General features: G+C 48.3%; 1 protein-coding gene across 2 annotated transcripts in view; it reads right to left on the reverse strand.

Moving 5' to 3' along the window:
* Positions 1–17,120, reverse strand: part of CCDC60 (coiled-coil domain containing 60) — a 145,787-nt gene that overhangs the window by 7,180 nt on the left and 121,487 nt on the right. For both annotated transcript variants that reach the window (XR_012787694.1, XM_075568067.1), the window contains exons 12-13: positions 16,320–16,454; positions 14,112–14,301 (exon numbers count right to left, since the gene is read on the reverse strand). Coding sequence is in view for 1 of the 2 variants with exons in the window: in XM_075568067.1 (XP_075424182.1) it covers positions 14,112–14,301; positions 16,320–16,454 (325 nt within the window). In the remaining variant the exon portion in view is untranslated. The remainder of the gene's footprint in view (positions 1–14,111; positions 14,302–16,319; positions 16,455–17,120) is intronic.

Here is a 17,120-nt window from a genome sequence, read left to right on the forward strand (position 1 = left end):
GGCACTATCAGCGGGGCCCTATCAGCGAGGCACTATCAGCGAGGCACTATCAGCGGGGCACTATCAGCGAGGCACTATCAGCGGGGCACTATCAGCGGGGCCCTATCAGCGGGGCACTATCAGCGGGGCCCTATCAGCGGGGCACTATCAGCGGGGCACTATCAGCGGGGCACTATCAGCGGGGCACTATCAGCGGGGCCCTATCAGCGGGGCACTATCAGCGGGGCACTATCAGCGGGGCACTATCAGCGGGGCACTATCAGCGGGGCACTATCAGCGGGGCCCTATCAGCGGGGCACTATCAGCGAGGCACTATCAGCGGGGCACTATCAGCGGGGCACTATCAGCGGGGCACTATCAGCGGGGCACTATCAGCGGGGCCCTATCAGCGGGGCACTATCAGCGGGGCACTATCAGCGGGGCACTATCAGCGAGGCACTATCAGCGGGGCACTATCAGCGGGGCACTATCAGCGGGGCCCTATCAGCGGGGCCCTATCAGCGGGGCCCTATCAGCGAGGCCCTATCAGCGAGGCACTATCAGCGGGGCACTATCAGCGAGGCCCTATCAGCGGGGCCCTATCAGCGGGGCACTATCAGCGGGGCCCTATCAGCGGGGCACTATCAGCGGGGCACTATCAGCGGGGCACTGTCAGGGATGCACTATCAGCGGGGCCCTATCAGCGAGGCCCTATCAGCGGGGCACTATCAGCGAGGCACTATCAGCGGGGCACTATCAGCGGGGCACTATCAGCGGGGCACTATCAGCGGGGCACTATCAGCGGGGCCCTATCAGCGGGGCACTATCAGCGGGGCACTATCAGCGGGGCCCTATCAGCGGGGCACTATCAGCGAGGCCCTATCAGCGGGGCCCTATCAGCGGGGCCCTATCAGCGGGGCACTATCAGCGAGGCACTATCAGCGGGGCACTATCAGCGGGGCACTATCAGCGAGGCACTATCAGCGGGGCCCTATCAGCAGGGCACTATCAGCGGGGCACTATCAGCGGGGCACTATCAGGGATGCACTATCAGCGGGGCCCTATCAGCGGGGCACTATCAGCGAGGCACTATCAGCGGGGCACTATCAGCGGGGCACTATCAGCGGGGCACTATCAGCGGGGCACTATCAGGGATGCACTATCAGCGGGGCCCTATCAGCGAGGCCCTATCAGCGGGGCACTATCAGCGAGGCACTATCAGCGGGGCACTATCAGCGGGGCACTATCAGCGGGGCCCTATCAGCGGGGCACTATCAGCGGGGCACTATCAGCGAGGCCCTATCAGCGAGGCACTATCAGCGGGGCACTATCAGCGGGGCACTATCAGGGATGCACTATCAGCGAGGCCCTATCAGCGAGGCCCTATCAGCGGGGCACTATCAGCGGGGCACTATCAGCGGGGCCCTATCAGCGAGGCACTATCAGCGGGGCACTATCAGCGGGGCCCTATCAGCGGGGCCCTATCAGCGGGGCACTATCAGCGAGGCACTATCAGCGGGGCACTATCAGCGGGGCCCTATCAGCGGGGCACTATCAGCGAGGCACTATCAGCGAGGCACTATCAGCGGGGCACTATCAGCGGGGCACTATCAGCGGGGCACTATCAGCGAGGCACTATCAGGTATGCACTATCAGCGGGGCACTATCAGCGGGGCACTATCAGCGGGGCACTATCAGCGGGGCACTATCAGCGAGACACTATCAGCGAGGCACTATCAGCGGGGCACTATCAGCGGGGCACTATCAGCGGGGCACTATCAGCGGGGCCCTATCAGCGGGGCACTATCAGCGGGGCCCTATCAGCGGGGCACTATCAGCGGGGCACTATCAGCGGGGCACTATCAGCGGGGCACTATCAGCGGGGCCCTATCAGCGGGGCACTATCAGCGGGGCACTATCAGCGGGGCACTATCAGCGAGGCACTATCAGCGGGGCACTATCAGCGGGGCACTATCAGCGGGGCACTATCAGCGGGGCACTATCAGCGGGGCACTATCAGCGGGGCACTATCAGCGGGGCACTATCAGCGGGGCACTATCAGCGGGGCCCTATCAGCGGGGCACTATCAGCGGGGCACTATCAGCGGGGCACTATCAGCGAGGCACTATCAGCGGGGCACTATCAGCGGTGCACTATCAGCGGTGCCCTATCAGCGGGGCACTATCAGCGGGGCCCTATCAGCGGGGCCCTATCAGCGGGGCACTATCAGCGGGGCACTATCAGCGGGGCCCTATCAGCGGGGCACTATCAGCGGGGCACTATCAGCGGGGCCCTATCAGCGGGGCACTATCAGCGGGGCACTATCAGCGGGGCCCTATCAGCGGGGCACTATCAGCGGGGCACTATCAGCGGGGCACTATCAGCGGGGCACTATCAGCGAGGCCCTATCAGCGGGGCACTATCAGCGGGGCCCTATCAGCGGGGCCCTATCAGCGGGGCACTATCAGCGGGGCACTATCAGCGGGGCACTATCAGGGATGCACTATCAGCGAGGCCCTATCAGCGAGGCCCTATCAGCGGGGCACTATCAGCGGGGCACTATCAGCGGGGCCCTATCAGCGAGGCACTATCAGCGGGGCACTATCAGCGGGGCCCTATCAGCGGGGCCCTATCAGCGGGGCACTATCAGCGAGGCACTATCAGCGGGGCACTATCAGCGGGGCCCTATCAGCGGGGCACTATCAGCGAGGCACTATCAGCGAGGCACTATCAGCGGGGCACTATCAGCGGGGCACTATCAGCGGGGCACTATCAGCGAGGCACTATCAGGTATGCACTATCAGCGGGGCACTATCAGCGGGGCACTATCAGCGGGGCACTATCAGCGGGGCACTATCAGCGAGACACTATCAGCGAGGCACTATCAGCGGGGCACTATCAGCGGGGCACTATCAGCGGGGCACTATCAGCGGGGCCCTATCAGCGGGGCACTATCAGCGGGGCCCTATCAGCGGGGCACTATCAGCGGGGCACTATCAGCGGGGCACTATCAGCGGGGCACTATCAGCGGGGCACTATCAGCGGGGCCCTATCAGCGGGGCACTATCAGCGGGGCACTATCAGCGGGGCACTATCAGCGAGGCACTATCAGCGGGGCACTATCAGCGGGGCACTATCAGCGGGGCACTATCAGCGGGGCACTATCAGCGGGGCACTATCAGCGGGGCACTATCAGCGGGGCACTATCAGCGGGGCACTATCAGCGGGGCCCTATCAGCGGGGCACTATCAGCGGGGCACTATCAGCGGGGCACTATCAGCGAGGCACTATCAGCGGGGCACTATCAGCGGTGCACTATCAGCGGTGCCCTATCAGCGGGGCACTATCAGCGGGGCCCTATCAGCGGGGCCCTATCAGCGGGGCACTATCAGCGGGGCACTATCAGCGGGGCACTATCAGCGGGGCCCTATCAGCGGGGCACTATCAGCGGGGCACTATCAGCGGGGCCCTATCAGCGGGGCACTATCAGCGGGGCACTATCAGCGGGGCCCTATCAGCGGGGCACTATCAGCGGGGCACTATCAGCGGGGCACTATCAGCGGGGCACTATCAGCGAGGCCCTATCAGCGGGGCACTATCAGCGGGGCCCTATCAGCGGGGCCCTATCAGCGGGGCACTATCAGCGGGGCACTATCAGCGGGGCCCTATCAGCGGGGCACTATCAGCGGGGCACTATCAGCGAGGCACTATCAGCGGGGCACTATCAGCGGGGCCCTATCAGCGAGGCACTATCAGCGAGGCACTATCAGCGAGGCACTATCAGCGAGGCACTATCAGCGGGGCACTATCAGCGGGGCACTGTCAGCGAGGCACTATCAGCGAGGCACTATCAGCGGGGCACTATCAGCGGGGCACTGTCAGGGATGCACTATCAGCGGGGCACTATCAGCGAGGCACTATCAGCGGGGCACTATCAGCGGGGCACTATCAGCGGGGCACTATCAGCGGGGCACTATCAGCGGGGCCCTATCAGCGGGGCACTATCAGCGAGGCACTATCAGCGAGGCACTATCAGCGAGGCACTATCAGCGGGGCCCTATCAGCGGGGCACTATCAGCGGGGCACTATCAGCGGGGCACTATCAGCGGGGCACTATCAGCGGGGCACTGTCAGGGATGCACTATCAGCGAGGCCCTATCAGCGGGGCACTATCAGCGGGGCACTATCAGCGGGGCACTATCAGCGGGGCACTATCAGCGGGGCACTATCAGCGGGGCCCTATCAGCGGGGCACTATCAGCGAGGCCCTATCAGCGGGGCACTATCAGCGGGGCACTATCAGCGGGGCCCTATCAGCGGGGCACTATCAGCGGGGCACTGTCAGGGATGCACTATCAGCGGGGCACTATCAGCGAGGCACTATCAGCGAGGCACTATCAGCGGGGCCCTATCAGCGGGGCCCTATCAGCGGGGCCCTATCAGCGGGGCACTATCAGCGGGGCACTATCAGCGGGGCACTGTCAGGGATGCACTATCAGCGGGGCACTATCAGCGGGGCACTATCAGCGGGGCACTATCAGCGGGGCACTATCAGCGGGGCCCTATCAGCGGGGCACTATCAGCGGGGCCCTATCAGCGAGGCCCTATCAGCGGGGCACTATCAGCGGGGCACTATCAGCGAGGCACTATCAGCGGGGCACTATCAGCGGGGCACTATCAGCGGGGCACTATCAGCGGGGCACTGTCAGGGATGCACTATCAGCGGGGCCCTATCAGCGAGGCCCTATCAGCGGGGCACTATCAGCGAGGCACTATCAGCGGGGCACTATCAGCGAGGCCCTATCAGCGGGGCACTATCAGCGAGGCCCTATCAGCGGGGCACTATCAGCGAGGCACTATCAGCGAGGCACTATCAGCGGGGCACTATCAGCGAGGCACTATCAGCGGGGCACTGTCAGGGATGCACTATCAGCGAGGCACTATCAGCGGGGCCCTATCAGCGGGGCACTATCAGCGAGGCACTATCAGCGAGGCACTATCAGCGGGGCACTATCAGCGAGGCACTATCAGCGAGGCACTATCAGCGGGGCCCTATCAGCGAGGCACTATCAGCGAGGCACTATCAGCGGGGCACTATCAGCGAGGCACTATCAGCGAGGCACTATCAGCGGGGCCCTATCAGCGAGGCACTATCAGCGAGGCACTATCAGCGGGGCACTATCAGCGGGGCACTATCAGCGAGGCCCTATCAGCGGGGCCCTATCAGCGGGGCACTATCAGCGGGGCACTATCAGCGAGGCACTATCAGCGGGGCACTATCAGCGGGGCACTATCAGCGAGGCACTATCAGCGGGGCACTATCAGCGGGGCACTATCAGCGGGGCACTGTCAGGGATGCACTATCAGCGGGGCACTATCAGCGAGGCACTATCAGCGGGGCACTATCAGGGATGCACTATCAGCGGGGCCCTATCAGCGGGGCACTATCAGCGGGGCACTATCAGCGGGGCACTATCAGCGGGGCCCTATCAGCGGGGCACTATCAGCGAGGCCCTATCAGCGGGGCACTATCAGCGAGGCACTATCAGCGAGGCACTATCAGCGGGGCCCTATCAGCGGGGCCCTATCAGCGAGGCACTATCAGCGGGGCACTATCAGCGGGGCACTATCAGCGGGGCACTATCAGCGGGGCACTGTCAGGGATGCACTATCAGCGGGGCACTATCAGCGGGGCACTGTCAGGGATGCACTATCAGCGGGGCCCTATCAGCGAGGCCCTATCAGCGAGGCACTATCAGCGAGGCACTATCAGCGGGGCACTATCAGCGGGGCACTATCAGCGGGGCACTATCAGCGGGGCACTATCAGCGGGGCACTATCAGCGGGGCACTATCAGCGGGGCACTATCAGCGAGGCACTATCAGCGGGGCACTATCAGCGGGGCCCTATCAGCGGGGCACTATCAGCGAGGCACTATCAGCGAGGCACTATCAGCGGGGCCCTATCAGCGGGGCACTATCAGCGGGGCACTATCAGCGGGGCACTATCAGCGGGGCACTATCAGCGGGGCACTATCAGCGAGGCACTATCAGCGAGGCACTATCAGCGGGGCCCTATCAGCGGGGCCCTATCAGCGGGGCCCTATCAGCGGGGCACTATCAGCGGGGCCCTATCAGCGGGGCACTATCAGCGGGGCACTATCAGCGGGGCACTATCAGCGGGGCACTATCAGCGGGGCACTATCAGCGGGGCACCCAGCAATACCAGTCAAAGAATCTCTGGTGTATAGTCCAGTGTGGATCAGGATGATCACCTGGACAGCCGGTCTCCTCTCCAGAAAGGTGAAGTTGCCATAAATGATGGAGGTTTGTGCGGCTAATATATCCTCCCTACTCTGCGTGCCAAATTATGTTAATATTGTTAATCAATGCTGCGTTAATAATCTGGTCAAATCATATCTTATGTTTAACGCTTCTTCATGTTGCTATGTTTGTTTGTCAAACCCCTTTTTAGGTTTGTGCCTCCCTGGGACCAGCCATGGAGGTTCAAGGTGAAGGTGTGGTGCTATGTTGACCTCTAAAATTGGTCCATTCTTTCAGTACCACATCGATCCAAACGCTGGGAATGGTACCATCCCTCCTGGGTTGAGATCCAAGGACTTACCAGGTCCTTTTTGGTTTATTATCCCTTTGTGCTTCCCCTTTTTTATCCCACTCCTCTTGTCCCTTTATACCTCTCCCTCTGCCTACAACGTACCATTCAATTGGTGTTACATCATCTCGCTACTACCATTGTATCAATTAAGCTAATATCCCATCATGTTAAGGACTTTAATAGCCCTCACAAACATGGATTCGCATTGTCTAACTACAAACTACAAGCGAGAGACAGCAGATACTGTATAGTCTTTCTGCAAGAGACACACTTCAGGAGACGCTCTCCAACCACAAACATTGTCCCAGTTCCATTCACGCCTGAGCTGATATAGAAAGACAAGGATGGGCGGTTCATACCAGTTCTGGTTGGCATGCTTGGAGGGACATAGATCCCTTTAGCAAATGTCTATGCTCCCAATTCCTCCAGGAGATCCTTCTTTGAAACTTGTTTCTCCCAATTACAAGATATTCGGAAGGACCTCTTAATGGTAGGAGGGGATTTCAACACAGTTTTGAATAATAAATGCAACAGATCATACGATAGAAAACACTTCAAACGAAGGCACCCTATTGGATTCAAAGATCCTATTAAACTATTTGAAAGACTAGTGAACCCAAGTGATTTAGAACGGTGCTAAACAACAGTGATAGTGAATAGTGGATAAATAAATTAAATTGTAAGGTGTAATAGAAATAACTCTCAACCTTCACAGGGAATATGTACAGATTCCCTTATAAACACTATTGGTGTCCAGGGTTTGAAGGGAGCGATGGTTCAGGAACACCCCAAAAAAGAGAGTAGAAAATGATGGAGCAGCAAGTTCCCACACTTATAAATAAAGTGAAGTCTTGGCTCGATTGAATTGCCTACTTACAACGGGTACGTGGAAAAACAGCATAAACAGGGAACAGGGTGGATGGTAACTCAGGAGGGCTCTTCACTTATGCTCCTGAGGAAGCCGACGTCAGTTCAGCGAAACGCGTTGAGCTATCAACACCTTATGCAGCTGCTCCTGACTTGAAGGTGAAGAGGTTGCCGTGCCGTCCTGTTATCCACTTCTCCCTCCGCTCAATCGGAAGTTGTCAGTCCTCGCCGGACGTGACGTCAGACGCTATCCACCGCGACCCGACTGAGGGAACTCTGAAGTGAATAGCAAGCCTACCACCTTTTCCGGCGTCTCTACTGCCTCAAGTAAAACCTTATGTGCCTGTTACCTATGTACACATTGTGAGTACATTTCTTATGCTTTTTAACAATACAAATTTGTCTATTTGTCCACACCATGGTATCTCCTTGTTGTCTTTTATGAACACCATCCTAAGTGAAGAGCCCTCCTGAGTTACCATCCACCCTGTTCCCTGTTTATGCTGTTTTTCCACTTACCTGTTGTAAGTAGGCAATTCAATCGAGCCAAGACTTCACTTTATTTATAACTATTTGAAAGACTAACCAGCTAAAGTATAAAAGCATATTTATATCTGCGGAGAAGTCTTCTAGGTCACTGAGCTATAACAGCGTGTTTATATCTGCAGAGAAGTCTTCTAGGTCACTGAGCTATGACATCGTGTTTATATCTGTGGAGAAGACTTCTAGGTCACTGAGCTATAACAGCGTGTTTATATCTGCGGAGAAGTCTTCTAGGTCACTGAGCTATAACAGCATGTTTATATCTGCGGAGAAGACTTCTAGGTCACTGAGCTATAACAGCGTGTTTATATCTGCGGAGAAGTCTTCTAGATCACTGAGCTATAACAGCGTGTTTATATCTGCGGGGAAGTCTTCTAGGTCACTGAGCTATAACAGCATGTTTATATTTGCGGAGAAGTCTTCTAGGTCACTGAGCTATAACAGCGTGTTTATATCTGCGGAGAAGTCTTCTAGGTCACTGAGCTATAACAGCATGTTTATATCTGCGGGGAAGTCTTCTAGGTCACTGAGCTATAACAGCGTGTTTATATCTGCGGAGAAGTCTTCGGGGTCACTGAGCTATAACAGCGTGTTTATATCTGCGGAGAAGTCTTCTAGGTCACTGAGCTATAACATAGTGTTTATATCTGCGGAGAAGTCTCCTAGGTCACTTAGCTATAACAGCATGTTTATATCTGCGGAGAAGTCTTCGGGGTCACTGAGCTATAACAGCGTGTTTATATCTGCGGAGAAGTCTTCGGGGTCACTGAGCTATAACAGCGTGTTTATATCTGCGGAGAAGTTTTGCCAAAACTATGTGAAGAAGAGAATCACAGTTTAAATCTGATCTATGAATCACAATTTTATGACTGCTGTGCAGTGCCAAAATGCAATCATCAGCTTATAATTACGCTGTAAATAAACAAGGCTGTGATTATTTAAAGGTGCAATATGACCTATGGTATTTAAACATGAGCTCCATGTGCTGTCCTTTAAAGCAGATTACTTTTTCTATTTTCCCCCCAAGTTTTTTTTTTTTATTGAATAAGGCCAAGAACCTGCAGTAGAGTCACTGTAACTCCTGGTGTGTATTCTCACGCTCCCCACCACGCCGCCAAACAGCACAGAGCTGTTTTATCTCCATACAGGCATACCCCGCATTAACGTACGCAATGGGACCGGAGCATGTATGTAAAGCGAAAATGTATTTAAAGTGAAGCACTCCCTTTTTCCCAATTATCGATGCATGTACTTTATGGCAATCATCATATACGTGCATAACTGATGAAAATAACACATGTGTAACAGGCTCTATAGTCTCCCCGCTTGCGCACAGCTTCGGTGCAGGTAGGGAGCCAGTATTGCTGTTCAGGACGTGCTGACAGGCGCATGCACGAGCTGCCGTTTGCCTATTGAACGAGATGTACTTACTCGCGAGTGTACTTAAAGTGAGTGTCCTTAAACCGGGGTATGCCTGTATATAAGGTTGTTTGAGGTCTACTGATGTCACTAAGGCCCAGATCCCCAACGCGCTGTTATTGACTTATCGGAGCATTAACGTAACAATGCGTTAACTTAAGGGCTAACGGATCTACACAGCTCAGTGTTCATGCTGTTCTCATAACGGACGTTAGTGCTAATGAGATGTAAAAGAGGCGTTCCCTGTAACAACGCCAATCCGCGGAGTTCTGGTACAGTTACTGCAGGGATATAACGTTCTGTTACTGGGAGAGGGAAATCAAGACCTAATTTACTAGTCCAAATGATAGAGACATACATACATACATACATACATACATAAATAAATACATACATACATACATATATACATATATACATACATACATACATACATATATACATATATACATACATATATATATACATATATACATACATATATACATATATACATATATACATACATATATACATACATATATACATATATACATATATACATATATACATATATACATATATACATATATACATATATACATATATACATACATACATACATACATACATACATACATACATACATACATACATACATATATACATACATACATACATACATACATACATATATACATACATATATACATACATACATACATACATACATACATACATACATACATATATACATATATACATACATATATACATACATACATATATACATACATACATATATACATACATACATATATACATACATATATACATACATACATATATACATATATACATATATACATATATACATACATACATATATACATTTTAAGTTATGGTGGGTGAAAAAGGCGACAACCTCCACTGTTGGCATATAGCCAATAAATAATATCCCTTGTGAGCACATTCACACTGATGAGACCCATTAAGGTTGAAACATGTCTGTGAGTGGCTTGACTGGCTTTGCATTTAATCCCATGCGGTGCTTAAAAGCTGTGTGAACAGCAGAGCATTTGCTTATGGGTTCCATGTAAATGGATTTCAGGCAAAAGGTGACACGTGTGCTCATTTGCATGTCATTTCCCAGAATCCCTTGCTGCAGTGGGAGCACTGTATGCTAGGTGATAATGGTTGAAGGGCAGGGTTGCAGACCTGTCCAAGACATGTGAATGTGCTCAAAGTGATTGTTTGTGTGTGTGTGTGTTGTGTTCATGTGTGTGTGGTGTTCCCCTTGCGCTGACTGTCCACACAGTACTGTTGCTGCTAATGTCTCAGGTGGGTGCTCCATTCACCCACTAAGTATTCCTAGCAATCTTCAAAAGATGAGAGAGAGAAGACACAGCGCACCGGAGGTGACTGGTAATAAATGTATTCACAAGACACACAACAAATACACGCACTTACATATACAAATGATACAATCAGCGTCCACTCTATCCAGATGAGAGCCGACAGCCCCAGAGTTCTTGTATATCAGGACAGACCGCTCGCAGCACCCGGAAATGGCGGAGCCGCACAGAACACAGCTGACATCCAGCTGATCCTCTGATGACGTCCCAGCCTTAGTGCCTCGCTGCGCTTCTAGCACGGCACACAAGGCTACAATGTACCAACTTCACAGCCTGCTCAAGTCCCTGCTCCGTGCGAGCAAAAGATCAACCGGCCGCCGCGCATGCGCATAAGCGCAGCAACCTCGCAAGCAGGGGAAAACAGCTGATCAGTGTAACAGCTGAAGGGACGTCTAGCACGGTGATAGAAAAAACAGATATGACAACCTCTACGCGTTTCACACTCACGGGCTTCTTCAGGGATGACGTCACTATTGCCAGGGCTCTTGTATTTATATCAACTGGGTAATTAATTAAACAGCTGTGGCAGAATCAAATAAACTAAAAAGCCTATTTTAAATACAATTGAAGGGAAGCTCACAATACTCATCTGTATCGGGATAACCCCATTGATAAAATTATACAATTAGAATCAACTATATTAATTTATATAACATTAAAAGATATATAATACTATTTATTAAATAAGTAAGTGAATTAATAAGAAACAGGTGCGAACATTGTGAGGTCCCTATGGAGACAAGATTTGGAATTACATATGTATGCTAAAAGGACAAAACGCATATCTAAAGGCGGTGATCACAAAAACAAACACCAAACATTGAATTCCCCAAACTCAAAATAGAGACAAACAAGATTTGAGTGTGTTGCTAAAATATACAGGTTCAATATATGTATATGCTTAAAGACATATTTGTAACAACCCATGGCATAAGTACAAGCCATAGTGTTGTGACAAAAGTCACTAGTAAAAATGATTGTAATATGATATACAGGCATACCCCGGTTTAAGGACACTCACTTTAAGTACACTCGCGAGTAAGTACATATCGCTCAATAGGCAAATGGCAGCTCACGCATGCGCCTGTCAGCACGTCCTGAACAGCAATATTGGCTCCCTACCTGTACCAAAGCTGTGCGCAAGCGGGGAGACTATAGAGCCTGTTACACATGCGTTATTTACATCAGTTATGCACGTATATGACGATTGCAGTACAGTACATGCATCGATAAGTGGGAAAAAGGTAGTGCTTCACTTTAAGTAAATTTTCGCTTTACATACATGCTCCGGTCCCATTGCGTATGTTAATGCGGGGTATGCCTGTACTGCTAAAATCCAGAAATCAGAATTTGTCCATACAGTATATAAGGACATGTTTCCGATTAATGAAAACACAAAATCAAATACAGAAACAAACAATTATATATAACATGCATGAGATTTGAATAGAAGAAACAAACAATTATATATAACATGCATGAGATATGAATAGAGGAAAGAAACAATTATATATAACATGCATGAGATATGAATAGAGGAAAGAAACAATTATATATAACATGCATGAGATATGAGTAGAGGAAATAATACAATTATATATAACATGCATGAGATATGAGTAGAGGAAATAATACAATTATATATAACATGCATGAGATATGAATAGAGGAAACAAACAATTATATATAACATGCATGAGATATGAATAGAGGAAACAATACAATTATATATAACATGCATGAGATATGAATAGAAGAAACAAACAATTATATATAACATGCATGAGATATGAATAGAGGAAATAATACAATTATATATAACATGCATGAGATATGAATAGAGGAAATAATACAATTATATATAACATGCATGAGATTTGAATAGAAGAAACAAACAATTATATATAACATGCATGAGATATGAATAGAGGAAACAAACAATTATATATAACATGCATGAGATATGAATAGAGGAAACAAACAATTATATATAACATGCATGAGATATGAATAGAGGAAACAAACAATTATATATAACATGCATGAGATATGAGTAGAGGAAACAAACAATTATATATAACATGCATGAGATATGAATAGAGGAAACAAACAATTATATATAACATGCATGAGATATGAATAGAGGAAACAAACAATTATATATAACATGCATGAGATATGAATAGAGGAAAACGATGTACATAAATCATTTTGAGAAAAGGTGTAATATCAACCAGGTCATTAAACCCCAATGGGTGCTTGGTTCTTAGTCTGAGAATCCAATACTGTTCCTGCGAAGTAGATACAAGTCCCTATTACCACCTCTGATATTATCTTTTAATGACTCTATTGCAGAAAAATGTAATGATTGTGGATTATCACCATGAACCCGGTGGAAATGATCCAGGAGAAAAGTCAGGGTTTTGCTTTTTCAATACAATTTTTAACTATATTTTTAATATTTGTCAAATGCTCAAACACCCAAATTTTAAGGCACCCAATTGTTTTCCCTACATACTGGATACCACAATCATATTGCAATACATAGATCACAAATTTACTATTGCAATTAATAAATGAATCCACCTTTTAAAGCTCTCATTGGTGACAAAGGACTTGACACACTTCGCAGGCTTCATGGATTCACAAGCTTTACAGCCTGAACACTTATAGCACCCATTGGGCCTTGTAACTTGTTAGAACATGGGATTAGTATTACAGCTGCTCCTGCCTTTATTCTAAAGCGGCGTACGACGAACCGCTCTGAATACCGCGGCCCGACGCGCTCTGTTTTCCAACCGTTTGGCGATTGACTCTTTTTTCGAGCGGTTTTCTATCGTGCCCAGAAAATTGCATTTTAGCATTGTCTGCAATACCGTCTAAAAACTCAAGTGGGCGATCGCGAGCTGTTGTCTTAAAAGTCTAATAGCAATTCAACCTACAATACAGTACACAGAGTTACACTATTTGTGCTATTTTTTCTCACCGAGGATACATCACATTGTGACCATCAATACTAAAGACCCTTGCTAGAGAAGCTTATAACAGCATTTCGTGAACCACATACTGAGTGGGAAAGGCTATTTTAGTGTGAGTTTCCATTTGGCAGAAATCCTAGATGCCAATTGTGGGAAGCTGATTACCCATACAGTTTGTAAGATAATTCACCCTTATTTTAGTCTCTAAGGTAGTTCCATAATAGGAAATGTCCTTAAAGACTTTGATACACAGTCACATGTAGACGAGCGGTTATGCGCGCTCCCGTCTCCTTTTATATGTAATAAGATAGGTTTACCTCTATAGCCACACTTATGTCTGGGTAGCAGAGCTCCCAGGTGCGAAGGCCACTCAGCACTTTGAAGAAGGCATTGGGACGTATTCGGATAAACGGCTTCACTTCTAATTTTTGAAGTTTGCCCAGGATTTTATGGATCTTCTGGTTCATCTTCATGGCAGGTGGTATCCTTGAGAGCAAAACTACAAACCTACAATGGTAGGAAGAATAAAAAAAATGTAAGACAATCAAAAGTAAGCAGTGTACATTGGATGTGCCCAACAGTGAGATGAATGTGGGTGATTTGTTTTTTTATTTAACAGTGTAATTGACCTTTTCTAATGAAATCACCCACTAAGTCAGTGTTTTTCAACCAGGGTTCCCCGGGCATCCCTAAAGAGTTCCCTGCAATTTTCAGGTAATTTGAAAACTGTACCAAATACAGAAGAAGTTACAATGCATCTGATCTCAGACGCGCTATTACAGAGGGTTGGGGTTCCTTACAATGCATGTGATCTCAGACGTGCTATTAGAGAGGGTTGGGGTTCCTTACAATCTCTGATCTCAGATGTGCTATTAGAGACGGTTGGGGTTCTTTACAATGCATCTGATCTCAGAGACGCTATTAGAGAGAGTTGGGGTTCCTTACAATGCATCGGATCTCAGAGACGCTATTAGAGAGTTGGGGTTCCTTACAATGCATCTGATCTCAGACACGCTATTAGAGAGGGTTGGGGTTCCTTACAATGCATCTGATCTCAGACGCGCTATTAGAGAGGGTTGGGGTTCCTTACAGTGCATCTGATCTCAGACACGCTATTAGAGAGGGTTGGGGTTCCTTACAATGCATCTGATCTCAGACACGCTATTAGAGAGGGTTGGGGTTCCTTACAGTGCATCTGATCTCAGACGCGCTATTAGAGAGGGTTGGGGATTACTCAGAATTCACGTAGGGTTCCTTAACCATAAAAAAGTTGGAAACTACTGTTCTAAGTAACCACTTCTATCTTGTGAAAAATAAAGACGGATTGCTTTTTGTTGGGAACACAGGATTATTTATCTATTTAACTAATGATGGTTTAATAATTACTTTGAAAACAACGCTAAAATGTTATCACCAAATGACATCCGTTAAAAAGATTGCAAAACCCCATCCAAAGTATTGGTTTACCATGGAAATGTTAAACGTTTAAACACGTATGTGGAAATAAATACCTATAAGTATATTTTAGTATGGTATAAGTATATTATTTTTTATTTATTTTTTAATGTGTCAATGAGCTTCATTTAACCTATTAAACATGCCACATGTTCATTTCATTCTAGGCAACACTTCACATTGAAAGACGCAATCCCACATAGCCGGACAAAAAACATGTTGTAAAGAATGTAACGATCAAATTGTCTTCTTCAAACAATTCTAACGCTAAAATATAAAAATGTGGCTAATTTTATTTCTGTAACAATACATTACAAATAGCTTTATTTCAGGGCCCCTGGGCGGGGGTGTTTCCTTTCCCCCAGTGTACACGCGATGCAGCACATCACTCTTACATTCTTTATTCAAAAAGTAAACATGTCGGTCTTCTCTCACACCTTCATCAGGACTTTCCTTAGCCTGAGCCCACCCTGTCCTGATCAATGAGCCAATAAAGATATGGGGAGAGGGACAGAGGGTCTCTGTCTGGGCAGGGTGACATCAGACTAAAGGGAGCAGCCAGAGTTAACCTAACCCCTCCCAAGTCTCAGCTCACCGTGTTTACATACTAACTTTACAAAATTATTGAAGAATACTTATAGGTGTCAGATTTGGGTAAAAAGTCAGCAATCACCCAGATGTTACCCCTCAAACATGTCGCTGGTAGTAGTGCACTTTGGTCCTGTGAAGGATTGCCCTTTTAACTGTTTGAGTGCCCAAAGACGGGGATCAGGTCATGCTCAGGAACAGGGAAGGATGTAACCTTGTACTTTTGCATCATCAGCCACGCTGCTGTCATGTGATCTCTCCGATGAGCGGTCACATGATCGCAAAGGGCCAGAGGACCTGTGGTCCTATGCAGCCGCGGTGCCTCCGGTACACAAAAGGTTAATGGAGCTGTGCATGATGGTCTCACAAGGAGGAAAACATTGATATTCTCTGAGAAAATCCAGATAACAACCTTTAAAGAAAGGACAAGGCAAAGCCTAACAAGACATCTATATATTCCCGTTAGTCACTCTGATCCCCACCAGTTCTCCGTGTCTGTGTAATCCTTCTCTTCCTTCACATGGCGATACGGTTTCCGGATTTTCTCCAGGTCTTGGTGGTAGTGGCTGATAGTGTCTAAAGATCGATATTTCTGGGTATTGCATTCTTGACGCCTCCTAATATAATAGTCACAGAGCAGTTATAATATATAACTTGTTTGGCTCTATTCATACAACAAAAGAGTAGCCACATGCACCCGACTAACACGATATCAATGGACATTAACGACCGTGCCTAACATTCTGTTTCCCAATATATTAGCACACACACCATATAGAATACTTGTCATTAGGATATATATATATATATACAGTGGTTGACAAATCACCAAAAAATCTACTCGCCACACAAGAAAATCTACTCACCACCTAGTACCAAACGTGTGCTGCTTGGGCCAATATTTATTCGCCCGGGGGTTAAATCCACTCGCCCGGGGCGAGCAAATGTATAGGTTTGTCGAACACTGTATATATATATATATATATATATATATATATATATACATACAGCAAGTCATTCCAAGGCCCCCTCCACTGGTTCTAGTCCTGCAAATATATATATATATATATATATATATATATATATATATATATATATATATATATATATATACAGTGGTTGACAAATCACCAAAAAATCTACTCGCCACACAAAAAAATCTACTCGCCACCTAGTACCAAACGTGTGCTGCTTGGGCCAATATTTACTCGCCCGGGGGTTAAATCCACAAAACAGGGGATCCTGCCAACTGGACCTGCTCCTACGCGTTTCGGCCTTAGCCT

Source organism: Ascaphus truei, chromosome 13 (assembly GCF_040206685.1).
Source record: "Ascaphus truei isolate aAscTru1 chromosome 13, aAscTru1.hap1, whole genome shotgun sequence".
NCBI classification, from domain to species: domain Eukaryota; kingdom Metazoa; phylum Chordata; class Amphibia; order Anura; family Ascaphidae; genus Ascaphus; species Ascaphus truei.